At 37.8% G+C, this 15,659-nt stretch overlaps 1 protein-coding gene across 2 annotated transcripts in view; it reads right to left on the minus strand.

Moving 5' to 3' along the window:
- Positions 1-308: 308 nt before the first annotated feature.
- Positions 309-15,659, minus strand: part of DSG1 (desmoglein 1) — a 39,305-nt gene continuing 23,954 nt past the window's right edge. Inside the window, exons 10-15 of one of the 2 annotated variants that reach the window (XM_006150575.2) lie at positions 14,938-15,077; positions 12,601-12,942; positions 9,425-9,558; positions 8,754-8,826; positions 6,240-6,442; positions 309-2,491 (exon numbers count right to left, since the gene is read on the minus strand). In XM_006150575.2, coding sequence (XP_006150637.1) covers positions 1,421-2,491; positions 6,240-6,442; positions 8,754-8,826; positions 9,425-9,558; positions 12,601-12,942; positions 14,938-15,077 — 1,963 coding nt within the window. In that variant the 3' untranslated portion in view covers positions 309-1,420. Of the gene's footprint in view, positions 2,492-6,239; positions 6,443-8,753; positions 8,827-9,420; positions 9,559-12,600; positions 12,943-14,937; positions 15,078-15,659 lie in introns of both variants that reach the window. The other variant, XM_006150576.2, reaches the window with a different exon arrangement.

The following is a 15,659-nucleotide window of genomic DNA, read 5'->3' on the forward strand; positions in this document are numbered from 1 at the left end:
ACCTACGCCAAGAGCTTACTCACATATCAAATTCGAATTAAAAATTCATGTTAGTGAGAAAATTTAGAGAGAAAGGTACTAAGAAAATGAGTTTGTCTAATATTTTATTTTTGTCAACACAATATCATCAACTCTGTTCAAAGTTGCTTGTTGAAACCTTCAGAAGGTTGTTAAAAGAAAATGTTTAATTCAATTAATGCCAATCATTAGTATTGTATTACTTTACCAAACAATTTCTTTCTAACTTTCCCCATTACACATTTTACATGTCCTTCAAACATTTTTAAGTTCCCCTTTAAAAAAAAGTCCCCAAAGCTTAACCATACTGCACTTTTCTCCTTTATTTTTTTATTTTTTTTTAACAAGTTATTTTTAACAGCTCGGCATAAGTAAATCACTTTACTTAGGACAATGTAATAAAGAGCTGGATATGAACGAATAACATACACTAAAACACAGTCTGAAAACACAATGCAGTGTGCACGTGCTTACTCAGAAGGTGATTCACCACTAGTGATGACAATCGTGCCAGTGTCACTTGTTTCCATCGGAGAAGTCAACTTGACAAAGTTTCCTTTATTAAGTCAGAACCACAACAGTTAAAGGAAAAATGAGTGTGAAATCCCACAACCTCAGCAGTAAGCAATATTAAATCTACCACTATACACACAAACTAGAATTAGAAAAGTCCTTGTCTCTGCGGATTTCATTGAAGCCCACGTTAAGATTCAGACTCAGGTGTTGCCGGTTTGCCCTGAACAAATCTTCCCCTGTTGCTACTCTCTAATGGAATGTCCCTCCTAGGAAATAGCTCCTAATTTAAAATTAAATCCATCTAGTGCAATTTTTAGGTAGGAATGCATGGTGGCTTGTGTTCTTGACTATGTACTCAGAATTCTTTTTTAATGGCTAACCCTGGTCTGTATCTGCGGTTGGACTTTCATTGGTGCGATCTGTGAAACTGACGGGCGTTTGGCACGGAGTTCAGATATCCCCCACCTTTATGAGCACATTTGCATGTTTAGTTCCTTTGGATGAGCTAAGTGCAAATCAAAACACAACAAGAGGGTTATGCCAATTGCCATCTTAAGGCCAGTGCTTTCAAATGACCAAGCTTATTTGTTCCACATGCTGGGAACAGCTATACTCTAAGCCGTACAGGCCCAAAGAAGAGCAACCTCAAGTTCAAGTTCACTGTCATGATTTCATTACCACTAATGTAAGAAAAAAAGTTTATAAATGTTAAGGAGTGCTTTTCTCCCAGCAGCAATGTTTCCACTTGTTTTTCTCATTGTGGTTTCTCTCCTTGCTCCAAGATTGTTTTAGCACCTGGTTCTGTGTCATAAATCACATGGCTAGATTTGGGTGGTGGGGATTGAATCTGTCACAATAACTGTGGAAAAGTGTGCTGGGATCCTGACTACTTGGTATACTGTACTGTACTGTACTTGGTGATTCGACTCCGGGCTGTCCTAGGGGAGGCAGATCCAAGGGTCTGGTTAAAGTGGTGGTCGGAGGAACTCACGTGGCCAATGGTGGCTGTGCCCCCCATGCTGCTACTCAGGCCCCCGCCTCCACTCAGGGTGCTCAGCCCGATGCCTCCACCACTCACTCCAGCTCCACTTATGCCCCCACCACTAGTACCCCTGCTGGTGCCACCCAGGCCTGTACCTCCACTTATTCCAGCTGTGCCACTAATTCCAGTTACGCCAGTGCCAGAAACGACCCTCTCTGTCACAATCACGTTGTGGGCATTTGATAACTCGGGGTGCATGCCCAACCTGCCAGAAGTGGGTTGGATTATTCTTTCTGTCACTACCACGTTTGAAGACTCTCTAGGATTAGGGATAGTCAGAGAGGTGGGTAGACTTGAGCTTGGAGCTATTACCCTTTCTGTCACTATAACATTGGACCCATCTCTCAAGTCAGGCATCTCTAACATTCCATGCAAATCAGTGCCAGAGATGGGGCCTACCACCCTCTCTGTCACCACCACGTTTGATGCATGTCGGTTATCATGAATGTGGACAGAAGGCTTCAGGGTGCCAGAGGTGGCGTAAGACTCGGTCAGAGTGACATTGCCATAGCCCAGAGGATCAGGAATAGGCATAGGATGCTGAACACCGGGTCCGGAGGGATAAGTGCTCTCAGAAATGACCGTGGTCTTGCCAAAATGGGGGGAGATTGGTGGGTGCCCACTAATGGGCTCTGTTCCTTGTGGAGGGCAAACTGGTTCAGTGCTCTGAGGTGGCCAAGCAGGACAAGTAGGATCAGGGTCTGGATAGGGTTCGACTTCCTTTCCCATGCTGATATCTGCCAACTTCTTAAATTTAGGCCCCAGGGTATCCAAGAAACTGTCATCCAAGTCTTCTCCAATGAAGCTACAACAACCCACGGAGCCAGCGGGGGAACCTACACCTTCAATATCATAAATGAGCAAACAGTCATTGGATGGGCGTCCTTCCTCTTCATCGGCATAAGCATATGCTTTCTAAATTTGTAGGAAAAAAAAGAGAAAATAAAATTAAAAATTCATTTTTAATCCTAATACACTTATTTTTTCCCAGCATATCACCAACAAAAGAATATATAAAACAAAATTCTAACAGCTATTGGAGATGCTTTAAAAATCATGATTAAATTGCTTGAAAGAATTTGATTAGAAACTATTTTAACTATAATTCTGATAATATACTTTGGCTTTGAAAACTTACTTGCATGAACTTGTTTATAACTGTGTACTTTGAACACAAAATTACAAAAAAAAAAAAAAAGGTCTGAATGATTTTATAACCCAGTTAGAAGGAGATACATAAACATGTTAACTAAGTACACAAAAGCAATGTTTTCTTGGTCTCAAAAAGGTAATTACTGGTTGATTTTGGGATTTTGGTTCATTCAGGACCGTGTTTCTTTTCTTTCAGTTGGAGTAAACATGTGGGTGTGTGAAGGCTTATTTCAGTGTGGATTTTCTCTGCACAGCAACAGGAAAATTAGACTCTGGTTGTATGCCATTTCATATTCAAAATTAACAGTGACCAAGGACAATTTTTAAAAATATCTCTCTTTTAATTCCAAGTGACATGTGCACAGACATGCACTTTTCTCTTTTTTTTTTTCCAAATTTGCTAGAGGATGTGTGTGCTCATGAGAAAGGGGGAGAGAGAGACAGAGAGAAAAGTGACAGAAAAGAAAAGAGAGAAAGAAGCAGCCTCGATGGGGGATGGCCATGTACTCCTTCTACACTTCTCCTTTCAGGATTTTGGACATGCATGCATGTGCATCTGGCATGCTTTTTTTCTTAATTTTTAAATTTTTTTAAATTTTTAAAAATTTTTTATTATCATCATAATCTTCTTTATATTACATTGGATTACATATAACTTTACAGTGTATTACATTGCTTTTTCAAAAGGGAATGCCATGCAAGTCAGTAAGTACAAAGACATTAATCTCCCCGCTTCAACATTCAATATCTTTTCTATGTTTTCCCCAATCATTATTATTATTATTATTATTATTTTTTAAAACAGTCAATCGCTATTTCTCATTTTGCTTGTAAAAATACTTAGCCCATCATGAAATACTTCTCAGACCAATCCAGTTGAGAGTACTATACATGTCATCATCAACAGTTAATAAGCCATATCTGTTTCTCACTAATGTCCTGCCTCTCTATTGTTCTCTTGCTATCTTTCTCTATCCTCTCCACTACCCCCATTCCACACTGTCCTGCTCTCATTAAGTACCTTCATTGCTTTTCTGTCCTCCAATTTTTTGCTCTCTATCATAGAGTGCGGATAGTCGGTATATATTGAGTGGATACATACAATATCTTTCTTTCATAGCCTGGCTTACTTCACTCAGCAATAGATCCTCCATATCTGACCACTTTGCATCTGGCATGCTTTTTAAGCCTCTGCGTCTAAGACTTGAACCATGCAGTTGACCTTGTGAGATCCAGTTGCCTTAACCACCAGGGCACTGACTGGCCTCATGTGGATTTTTAGCTCATCTTTGCTGTTCATAATATTGGATTGCAAACTTTCTGGTTAAGTATCAGAAATACCTTAACCAGTTCATTGTGCTATTTCAGTCACAAAGTTCATAATAGGACTTTGCTATTTGTTAGATACTCTGTTAGCAACTTAGTTTTGCAGTAATGATCAAAACCACATAAAGCACTTCTCTCATTGGGATTACATTTTAGTAGAGTGAGACAGGCGATCCATAAACACATGCCAGGAGAAAGTACAGGGTAAAGGGATTGAGAGTGAGTGGAGGCTGTTATTTTAGATATGGTGGTCAAGAAAGATATTTCTGATACAGTGATGTCGGATCAGAGATTGAACTGAAATGAAAGAGTAAGTGAAGTGAATAGAGTCTTCTGGGCATAGAGAACTGTAAATGCAGAAGTTCTGAGCTGGGCTTTTGCTTGTATAAAAATAATACTCATATGTAGGGACTCAGACAGGAAATATTCCTATGAATTGTAGCAACAAGTCTCATTATCTATTGCCAAGTGGAAAGCTTTTACTAATATTTTGTTTAAACATGCCAGCCACTTTTTCTTTTTAAAGAGATTTTTGCCTAGGGCCTGTGTGCTCTCCAGAGAGACAGAGACAACACCCGCCACCAGTGTACGTGGCCATGCCTCAATTCTTTCTCCTCCATTCTCTTGGAATTTCGGGCATGCACGCACATGTACCCGGTATGTGTTTCAAGTCACTGGGTCTGGGACTCGAACCGCTATCTGCCATGTGGGAGTCCAGTGACATAACCGTCAACTGGTCCCTCTTTTCTTTTCTTTCTTTTTTTAAAAAAATAATGATTTATTTGGGACCAGCAGATGGCATAATGGTTACATCACTGGACTCCCATGTAGTCGGCTGTGGTTTGAGTCCTGGGTCTGGTGACTTAAATCTCACGCTGGAAGTGTGTGCGTGTGTGTCCAAAATCCTGAGAGGAGAATAGAGGAGAAGGGGTTGTGACAAGGCCATCCTCTCTAGGGGATAATTTCTTGCTTTCTTTCTCTCTGTCTCTGTCTCTCTGGGTGAATGTACATGCCCTATAGCAAAAATCTCTTTCCAACAAAAAAGAATTATTTATTTAATCTTATCTATTATCATTTTCAATTTGCTATCAGGTGCATGTTCTCACCAAAGAGAGACAGAGACAGACAGAAAGAGAGAGGGGAAATGAGAAAGCATGCCACCAGGCCTGGGACTCAACCAGGCCTGGGACTCAAATTGTGTTCTGCCATGTAGGAGTCCAGCACCTCAATCACCATGCCACCTGCTGGCCTCTATATATCAGCCGCCTTCTAACTCATTAGGGGAATTAGTGAAGGTATTTTAGATCAGAATACAGAAGGACAGAGATTTGTTTCCAGACAGTAACAGACACAGAGACTTCCCAAAGAGAAGTATCATACGGTCTGAAATCACCAGCAATTGCATTTCTGTCTGGGAATGACAACATTAATTCTCCTTCTGCTGCTGCTTTAGGCTTCTCATTCTTCCTTTACCAACAGGTGGTTCTTAGAATGATCTGGAGGTATACTATGACTCTTGAACCCGCTCTTACTGAATGTTTACTAGGTGCCTGGAAGTGTCTAGGACTGGCAATATAATGTAAAGAACATATGAATGAGACACAAAAAATGGTGATAGATATATGAAAGCAGATTTGAACAATGATATGTTCTATTAAAGGTATTAACAAAAGTACTACAGACATGCAGATGAGAAAAGGCGAATCTTATTTTCCCCAGAGGGTTACCGTGAAATCTTTAACAAGGCAGTGGTATTTGAACTGTGCCTGGGAAGAAAGACAGATATGAGTTTGAGAGAGAGATGATGGAATAAAAGCATTCCAGAAGGGACACGGCATGAGCAAAGGTAGGAGAAAAGCCTGCTGTGAATAAGGCAAAGGTGCTCAGTAAATGTGGTCAAGGGGTTGATTCATAAACAACCTACTTGTCACATTAGGAAGCATGGACTTCATGCCATGGCCAAAACAGAGCTGGGGCCACTGCTGCTATTAAGTGGTATAATCATGTGCTCAGATCAGAGCTTTAAAGATATCATTCAGCAGCAATGGATTGCTAGGCGTGGAGACTAGAGTTTGAGAATCTAGTTAAGAGACTGCTTGCAAAGCCCCACTGGGATTTCGTGAGGGCGCGGATTAGAGATACGGTTGCACAGACGGGGAGGGAGGCTCTTGACTAGAGACCTTACCTGACAGAAGTAGCTTTCCATGAAATTCATATTCAGACCTCCTTCTCTACATTCTCTCATAGAATTTCTTCTTAACGTTCCAGAATAGTCTTGACATATCTCCTGTCCTGTTTTAACTCCATCTGCTATTTCAAATCCTGTTGTTCTTTCTCCTCCTCCCAGGTCCTGCATTTCCCGGCCGCAATAGTCATTTGTATAAACTCCTGAAAGTGTTAATAATATCAAATTTACTTTCTCCAGTGTATTGTAAACGAAATATTAACAACGTATTATAACATTCATTTTTTTCATTTAAAATATGCATTTATGAACAAAGAAAAAAGATCATATGTAAAGAAAGGGCTATGCGGGATACTGGGTAAAATAACGTTATTATGAGCTTGCAAATTTCATAATTATCTATTGAGAGACTACTCTGTGCTGAGCAGGAAGTGGGGAATGTAGTACTGAAGTTATAAGAACCTATGTTTTAGAGTTTAACTGCAAATGGAGGGAAATTACTCAAATTTTAGAGGTTAAAATTCAGTATAAGAATACCCCAATACATTATTAGAGTACAGGGCACCTAGAGGAAGGCATGAGAACCACAGGAATTCAGAGAAGAGACCATGGATGGCTACGGTGAGGGAAAATATTTTCATGGTGAATCTTGCATATGAACAGTTAGTAGAAGCCTGTGACAATATTTGAGCGAGGTGGGATAAAATGATGGCCTGTCCTATGGAATGTCCATGCATGACAGAATGTTTATATTGGGATAGGTATCCAGGGACTGTAATATTCTAAAGATCTTGAGTCTGGAGACAGTATGTTTTTCATGCTTCAGTGAACTTAGTATCTCTCATCGTGCTCTGTTTAAGATTTTTGCAAAGGTTTGTAGACTTATTGAGAAAATAAATGCACAAATAAATATCTAGTAGACTTAATGATTCTGAGAACAGATTGGGTGTTATAACAGGGAGATTGACACAAAAAGGGAGTTAACAATTGAGTTTCCACTTTTGGAGTAGGAGAGACATTGGTGGCATTGAAAAATGGATACACCAGGAGGCGAAATAAGTTAAGAGATTAGTGTGCCCAGTTCTTTGAATAAGGTCCAATTTTACAAACAGCAACATTTTTATACCTGTTGCATTTTAAAGCAATCAAAGTAGAAAAGTGATGAGCGCTAGTTTGAAAAAGACTAAGAGGTAAATAAGATAATAAACATTGTTTACCTGAAAAAGATAAGATGTTACAACTATTTTCATAGATATGAGAAGTTATTATTTTCTTATTTATTTATTTGAGAGGTTTTTGCTTTAGGAAGAGAGAGAGAGAGAGAGAGAGAGAGAGAGAGAGAGAGAGAGAGAGAGAGTGAGAGGGAGAGAGAGACATCACCCAGAGGAGAGAGAGAGAGAGACAGTGAGAGGGAAAGTGAGAAATCACCCCCAGAGGGAATGGTCGCACTACAATCCCTTCTCCTCCATTCTCCTTCTGGGATCCTGGGCACATGGGCACACATGCCTTCTGTGAGTTTCAAGCCACTGCATCCAGGACTTGAACTGTGGTCAGCCATGTGGGAACCCAGTGACATAAGTGCTACACCATCTGCTGGTCCCATGAAGAAGTTATTCTAATTGCTTTTTATTAGGATCTAATTATTCCCTTGTTTCTTCCTGGGATCTGTTTTAAGGCAAGTTGTATTGACATAGTCTGACCCATGTGCAAGGAGAAACTCTACCAAAGGCACCCAATGTCATTTGAGAGCTTTGAAAGCTCTTGACTATATTTCATCTATATTTCATCAATTTCTTAAGTTGAGAGTATATTATATACTATATTGAGAGTACATTATATACCATATATTATATAATATACTCTCAACTTAAGAAATTGATCAGATCTTTTTTAAGGTCAATATTTACGCAGATATTGAAGAGTCAATATAGTTTTTTTTCTTCATCAAAATTAGCAACTAAAGTCAGAGCAGCTTTGAATCACTACATTAATTGTGGAGGAAGATTTGGCCTTAATAAATGAGCATAGAGCTACTTTGACATAGTTGTGCTTTAATTTTAATTAGTGTCTATCTCTTTCTTATCTATATATTGGGTTGTCAGAAAACTCATGATGTATATTTGCATAGAAAAACAGAAAAATATATCATGACTTTTTTGATGACCCAATAGTTACACTCTCTCTCTCTCTCTCTCTCTCTGCTGGGCGGTTCTCACATGGGAAGGTTCCCAGGTCATGCCCAGAGACCTCCCTGTGAACTCCTGCACTATGCTTGCTCATGACCTTGGGCTGGAATAAGGCTGAAGGGTGGAGTGGAGGCCCTGTTGGGGGCTCTCTGTTTCTCTTACTCATGGAAGATGCAAACAAACTCTTGACCAAAATTGATTCAAGGCTGCAATGTAATATTTTTATTTATAGAAGACCTAAGACATAAGATCACTGAAAAACCGTATGCAAAGAGAAAAAAATAGAGTTTCTTAGTCTTTGAACTGTTAAAAACTTTTTTTTTCTTACCTGGGGTGTCAGTGTATTCAATTATATTTGCATTATCAGGTTGCATTTGTGGTACACAGATAGTAGCTATATCCTAAAAGATAAGAAACATTTTCCCATTTGTAATGACTCTTTTCTTTTTGTAGTTACTCATTTGGTTTATTTTCAAATTATCTCAGATTTCCTTAAAAATACTATTTAGGAAACTTAAAATCCACTTAAAATCTGAACCACATTTAGAAAGACTCTTCTAGTTGTTTTTAGTTTTTTTTTTTTTTTTTTTTTTTCCTTTAGGATGTGTGTGCTTACCACAGAGAAAGAGGGAAAGTGAGAAATCACCATCCTCCCACCCCAGCTGGGTGGCAGGCGGCTGCACTGCAATCTCTTTTCCTTCTGTCTCCTCTCAGGATTTTGAGTACAGGTGCACACACTCCCGGCAAGATTCTCAAGCCACTGGGTCTGAAACTTCGGACCATGTAGCCAGCCATATGGGATACAGCACTTTAACCTCCATGCCACCTACTGGCCAATAGTCCCCTAGTTTTTGATGCACTTTTGAATCTTCATTTTCCCCATTAGCTATCCCAGAACAAAGACTGGCATAGACTGTAAGTGATCACTAACATCAGGTTTACATGTGGAAAACCTAAGTTTAGGCAACTACCGAAGGCATTTTACAGATCAGTACTTACCCTGGGTTCAGGCTGTGGTCCTTCTACTGCCCATGAGTGAATTGCTCCATCCGAACATTCAGGAACAGGCTCAAAGCCGGCTCCACCACCAGCTCCACCTCCACAATCACAGCAGATCAACAAAAACGGGACCACTGACAGTGAACAGATAGAATACTGAGATTAGCAATGGGCCCATGTGAAAACAGTACATCCAACTTCTCTATGGTCAAATTTTAATTCCTAATATAACTCCACTTGATTCTAATATGAGTTTATTTGTTGCTAATATTAGTTTCAGAGAACAATGGTCAGATACCAAAATAAGTTTGATTTGTATATTAGATTGCAATTAATTCATTTTACACTATTCAAATTATAAATAGTATTATAATATTAAAATGAATGAGTCCTTTTTCTATCATTATTCAGCAAAATATTAAAGCAAGAAGAAGAAAACTGGAGAGACCAGGCAATCTTGATTCTTCGTGTTCTCTCCTCCATGGCTTCATTTATTTTCCTTCTTTCACATGCATCTGTCTATATTTATTTTGGTCATAAACTCTTATTTATGCTTCAGGCAAGTATTCTCTATGAAGATGTTATTTTTACCTACATAAATATCTTTTATTTAACTTATTCTTGCACAAATAGAGAACATCACACTACTTAATAATATCTTTTGTTAATTGGATTTTTCTTACTCATTTATTTATTAATAGTTTCTAGCACAGTCTTTTATATAATACAATCTTGTTTAAAAAGAATTATTTTATTTTGACTTTATTTATTTATTTATACTTAACCAGAGACAGAGTGAGAGAAAGAGACAGAGAGAAAGAGGGAAAGTGAGAAAGCAAGTCACCAGGTCTGGAACTCAAACCGTGGTTGGTTATGTGGGAGTCCAGTGCCCTTAACCATCACGCCACCTGCTGGCCCCCACAGTCTTAATAAATGGCTTTGAGTGTATGAATGCATTAAGGCAAAGGCATTTCAAAAATGTGGAAATTTAAATAAAAAATGAGGAAATGAGAAAGGACAGAAGGAAGGAAGGTAGGGAATATGGAAGATAGAAAAATTAAGGGCGACAGGAAGAGGATGAAGAGAAGTCCATGTATTCTGCTTTTTCGAAAATATGCCAGGCTGAGAGAAAAACACTGAAGCTAGAGGTATTGATGTTAAAGCTCACATATAATTTTAAAATCTTTTATGAACTACACTATCTAGCGGTAATCACTGAACAAAAAACAAATTCTAAGTAAAAGTTAGATATTGTTTATAATAATAACCAGCACCTGAGTAACTAAGTTACTTATACAAAATATTGAATTTTAAAGTTTTGTGATGATGATAAAAAATCAATATTACTAGAAAAACAGAACTATCCATTCTCATACATGAGGAGTTTTCCAAAATTCATGGAAAATGCATACTATGAAAAATAATCCCATACTGTAATTCCATTTTTCCACAAGCTTTTTGGAGTTCTCTGGTATTTTGTGTTACATTCCACACATTTGCTAGCAGTTTGCATTCTTCTTGCTGAGGCTCATTTTGGTGAGAAAACTTTCTTTTTTAAAATTGTTCCTACTTTTATAAAAAACCTTCCTGGTTATCACTCTAATTTATTATGAGCCAATATGAATGAATTCCTATTGCTTATATAAACCTTTTTATTTTCTGAACTATTAATACTTTTGAAATTATGGATAAAAGAGCCTCCACACTAAGCTGTGTCATTGGCAGGCCCATACTCTTCATTTAAATAAATCCAAAGTTGATTAAAAAGTTTAAAAGGCTGGGACCAGCAGTTAGCGTAATAGCTATGTCACTGGACTCCTATGTAGTTGACAGCTGTTCGAGTCCTGGACCTGGTGGCTTAAAACTCACTCTGGGCATGTGTGCGTGCATGCCCAAGATCCCTAGAGGAGAATGCAGGAGAAGGGATTGTGGTGTGGCCATTTCCCCTGGATGGTGATTTCTCACTTTCTGTCTCTCTGTCTCTCTCTGTCTGTCTGGCGAGCGCATGCGCCCTATAGCAAAAACCTCTCCAAAAAAAAAAAAAAAATGTTTAAAAGGCTGAGTTATTAAAATCAGAGAAAAAAATAGTTTACAAATAAAAGTAGTGAAAAATATCTTTTTATGGCTATTCAAGAGAAATGAAAGCAGAAAAAATATTTCTATGTAAGCGTTCTTGACATTTTATGTGTGTTTTGATGAAATAGCTGAGATATCTATTGACATTAAGATTTCATTATTCTATACTTGGAAATGGCAATTTTTACATTAATTTAATTATGCACATACTTCAGACTATTTACTTCAGAGCTGCTATTCTCATTCCTCAAAGGCTGTACATGGTGCTCCTCTCCACCCTGATTTCTGTTATCATCCAAGGCAATGTTGAAGACCATCTGGAGAATCCACTGGTTCTGCCCTCATGGTCACATTCTTGCCTAGGGTTACTCTAATGACCACAGAATGTGTGAAATCCTTCTTGAGTGATACTTCTTTTTCATCATCAATGCAACGTTGTGAAATAAGGATTAATATTTCACAGATAACAGTGAAGCTCAGAAAGGTTAGGAAACCTTTAAAAGACTCAGACGACTAAGTTTGGAAGCTGGAGTTTCACCCTATTTGACTCTCCTTTTCTTAAGCTATGCACCTTAGCATAGCATAAAGTCCCTTCAACCTAACTCCCTGCTTCTTTTTATGGTTTCAACCCTCTTTATGCAACTAGGCACATCCTTTATTTCTTCCACATTGGAGTCCTTTATTTGAGTATCTTGCACGCTCAATCTTCTGGGCTTTGGCATGCAGAATTTTTGTCCTTGTTTCATAATCTCTTTTCTTTTCCATCAGACTAACTCCTGTTCTTTGTGAAAACCGAACTCAAGAGTTTACTTTCTCTGTGTAGCCTCTTCTGATTGTTTCTCTAGGTCATTTCTGATTATCTTCTTTACTCAAATAGCAATTTCATCCTACTTGTTATGGCACAATCTCCATCCACATATTATAAGGGATCAAAAAGTTTGATTTTTTAAAATCTTATAAACAACCATAGAAATTTCTTGATCATTACACACAATAAGAATTTATAAAATATATTTTATCAAAGAATCAGGAAACTGATTTCCACTAATTTTTCCCTTGGTCAGGAGGACATATATAAATAGGATTATTAAAGCACTTACATCCTAGGACCAGGAATCCCATGATGAGCAATCCAATTCCAGCAGGGCCAAAATGTACATTATCTGTGAGACCTTCCCTTGCCGGATATATGTCAGGTTCTTTATATGTGTTGCTTACGCCTGTTCTGTCTGTGGTGGGTAAAACGTCTACAACAGTGCTAGGACCACCACCTGTGCCTGTACTGGTACCACCTCCAGTGTTGACACCAGTATTGGTATTGGTATTGGTATTGGTATTGGTACTACCAGTATTTGTGCCATCTGTATTAGTTACAACTTCTTCCCAACCAGAACCATCAAGATCAATGATGACTGTACCAGTGCAAGTTCTTTGAAGATTATCTGTAACAAGATTCAAAATGAAAAAGATATTTGAAACATTAGTGTAATAATAGACAATACAGAACGCTTTTTTATATCAATACTTATTTCAATGTCTTTCTTCCCATCATTTTGATAACGTTCCAAATTGTCTTTTGTTTGTGACAGGGATGATTTGAGACATTTCAGTCAATTAAGTTATTGTATAAGTATTATCATAGTTAACATTATTGTCATTTTTTTAATTGCTAGAGCATGTGTGTCTCTCACTGGAGAGAGACAGAAAGAGAGAAGGAAAGTGAGAATGTCCTTCACATGGGGGATGGTCATGCCACCATCCTTTCTTCTCCTTTAATCCTTTCAGGATTTGGGGCATACATGCACACGTGCCTGGTGTGTTTTTCAAGCCACTGGGTCCAGGACTTGAACTCCACAATCAGCCACTTGGGATCTAGATGCCTCACCTACCATGCCACCAGCTGGTCCAACATTGTTATTACAAGATAAAATATAAGTTATTGAATTGTTTCATTATATTTTCAATAGTTGGATATATAATTTCGAATGTATAGAATGATAGAAAGAAGCAAACAAAAACAAAGTCTATAGCACCAGTACTCAAAGACAACCCCTATTGATATTTTCTTGACAATCTTTTGTCCTTAATTATGATCCCTAAGGGCTACTTATTATTTCTTTCTTTTTTTTTTGGAGAGGTTTTTTGCTATAGGGCATGTGCGCTTGCCAGATAGACAGAGACAGAGAGACAGAAAACGAGAAATCACCCCCCCAGGGGGGATGGTCATGCTGCAATCCCTTCTCCTCCATTCTCCTCTTGGGATCTTGGGCACGCATGCACACGTGTCCGGCATGAGTTTTAAGCCACCAGGTCCAGTGACATAGCCATTACACTAACTGCTGGTCCCTACTTATTATTTCTATTACATTGATATGATAACATATTTCACTTTATTTTATATTTTGTACTTTAAACAGGAAGTATTCTTTCATTTTTAATAAACTTTTCATTAACATGGTTTCTGGGGGCTACATAATTTTGTACTAAGTATTTTACCTGCTCAGTTATTTATTGTGGTTAGTGCTATAAATACACTATACACACACATATGCACACACACACACACACACACACACGTATATATTTTGAAAGTGAGAGAGAGAAAGAAAGGTAAAATGAGAAAACACTGAATTCTCCCCCCCCATGGGGAGATGACCATGCCCCAATCTCTTATATTCTCTCTTTTTTCTCCTTATTTTGAACATGCATGCACACATGCCCAGCATGATTTTCAAGCCACTGGGTCTGGGATTCAAATCATTCAGCTGGGCATGTGGGATCCAGCCACCTTAATTGTTACACCACTGGTTGGGTCACTCTTTCAATATTTAATTATTAAAGATAGTGCTGTAATTAACATCTCTGCGATTCAGCCTCTTGTACTTATGCTTTTTCCCAAGATTATTGGAAGTGGAATCATTGGGTAACAATATAGAAAAATTTTGAGGTGATTTATTTTATCTTTTTTTAAATGTAGATGTCAATTCAGTGGTTTGACTTTGCTCACTGATCTGACCTAGAACCTGGCACAATGGCTGACATTTAGTTAGGACTCAATATATACTTTCTGAATAAATACATAAAAACATCACTGAACATATGTAATAGTTAAGTGAGTCTTACTTCAGAGCTTATGGACTTAGCCACTAAATTATGTTGCCTCATATTGTAGAGATTTGAGTCTGTAATACTCAATATAACAACTTCTGTTAAAAAACATTATTTAAAATTTAATTAAAATTTTAATATCTAAGTGTATATGGGGAGTCTTTAAAAGTTCATGGAAATGTATACTGTGGAAAAAGTATACATTGATTTCAAAATTAGTTTTTTTACACCAAGGTAAACTCATACTTTATTTTCCCAAGAAATTTTTAAAGTGCCCTCTTTTAAAGCTTCTTCTATAAGAGAGAGAACAATGTTAATTGATTTCTTACCATCTATAGATAGAATTGTTCCTTGATATTTTCCATTAAGCATTTTATATTGTTCCCAGGTAACTCTATTTCTCAAAATAATCATGCCTGATTTTGAGTCAACATCTAGCAAGCCGGCTGGATTATTTCCCATTACATAGCTGTGGAAAGAAAGCAATACAAATTAATGTCAGCTATTGAAAAAGAAAAACATTTAAATTCTAACATATTTTTCTAGTTAATAGTTATAACCCCTGGACATAGGTTTTAATTTTTAGAGATTTTTATTTTTTTGAGGAAGTCCCATCTGTATAGGGCATTCAGAAGTAGACATACATTAAAATTTAAAGAAAAAAGACCTACTGATGAGCTATTTCTGAGAGAATGTCTTTTCATGCCCATCCAGATCTCAGAATAACCTTTTGGTACTTGCAGTCTCATATTCATTTGATTTTGGTGGCAACCCAACTGTCTCTAAAGATCTAAATCATGGATCTTCCTGGGATACTCCTAGTTTTAGATATTCTCTTACCAAAGAAGTTGCTCCTTGCTCACCAGCATGGCCTGCACTCCCTCCCCACTTCCATTCCTTCTCCCCACAGGCACGATGACTTCACAAGACTTCTTTCAAATTTGAAATTACGTCTTTGCCTTGGCTTTTTTCTTCATCACTGATTTCAATGTTTTTCTTAGATATTTGTGTAAACACTGGCTAAATAACTCTCCTTTTCAGGCATTATGCT

This window comes from Tupaia chinensis, unplaced genomic scaffold (assembly GCF_000334495.1).
Source record: "Tupaia chinensis unplaced genomic scaffold, TupChi_1.0 Scaffold000290_1, whole genome shotgun sequence".
NCBI classification, from domain to species: Eukaryota; Metazoa; Chordata; class Mammalia; order Scandentia; family Tupaiidae; genus Tupaia; species Tupaia belangeri.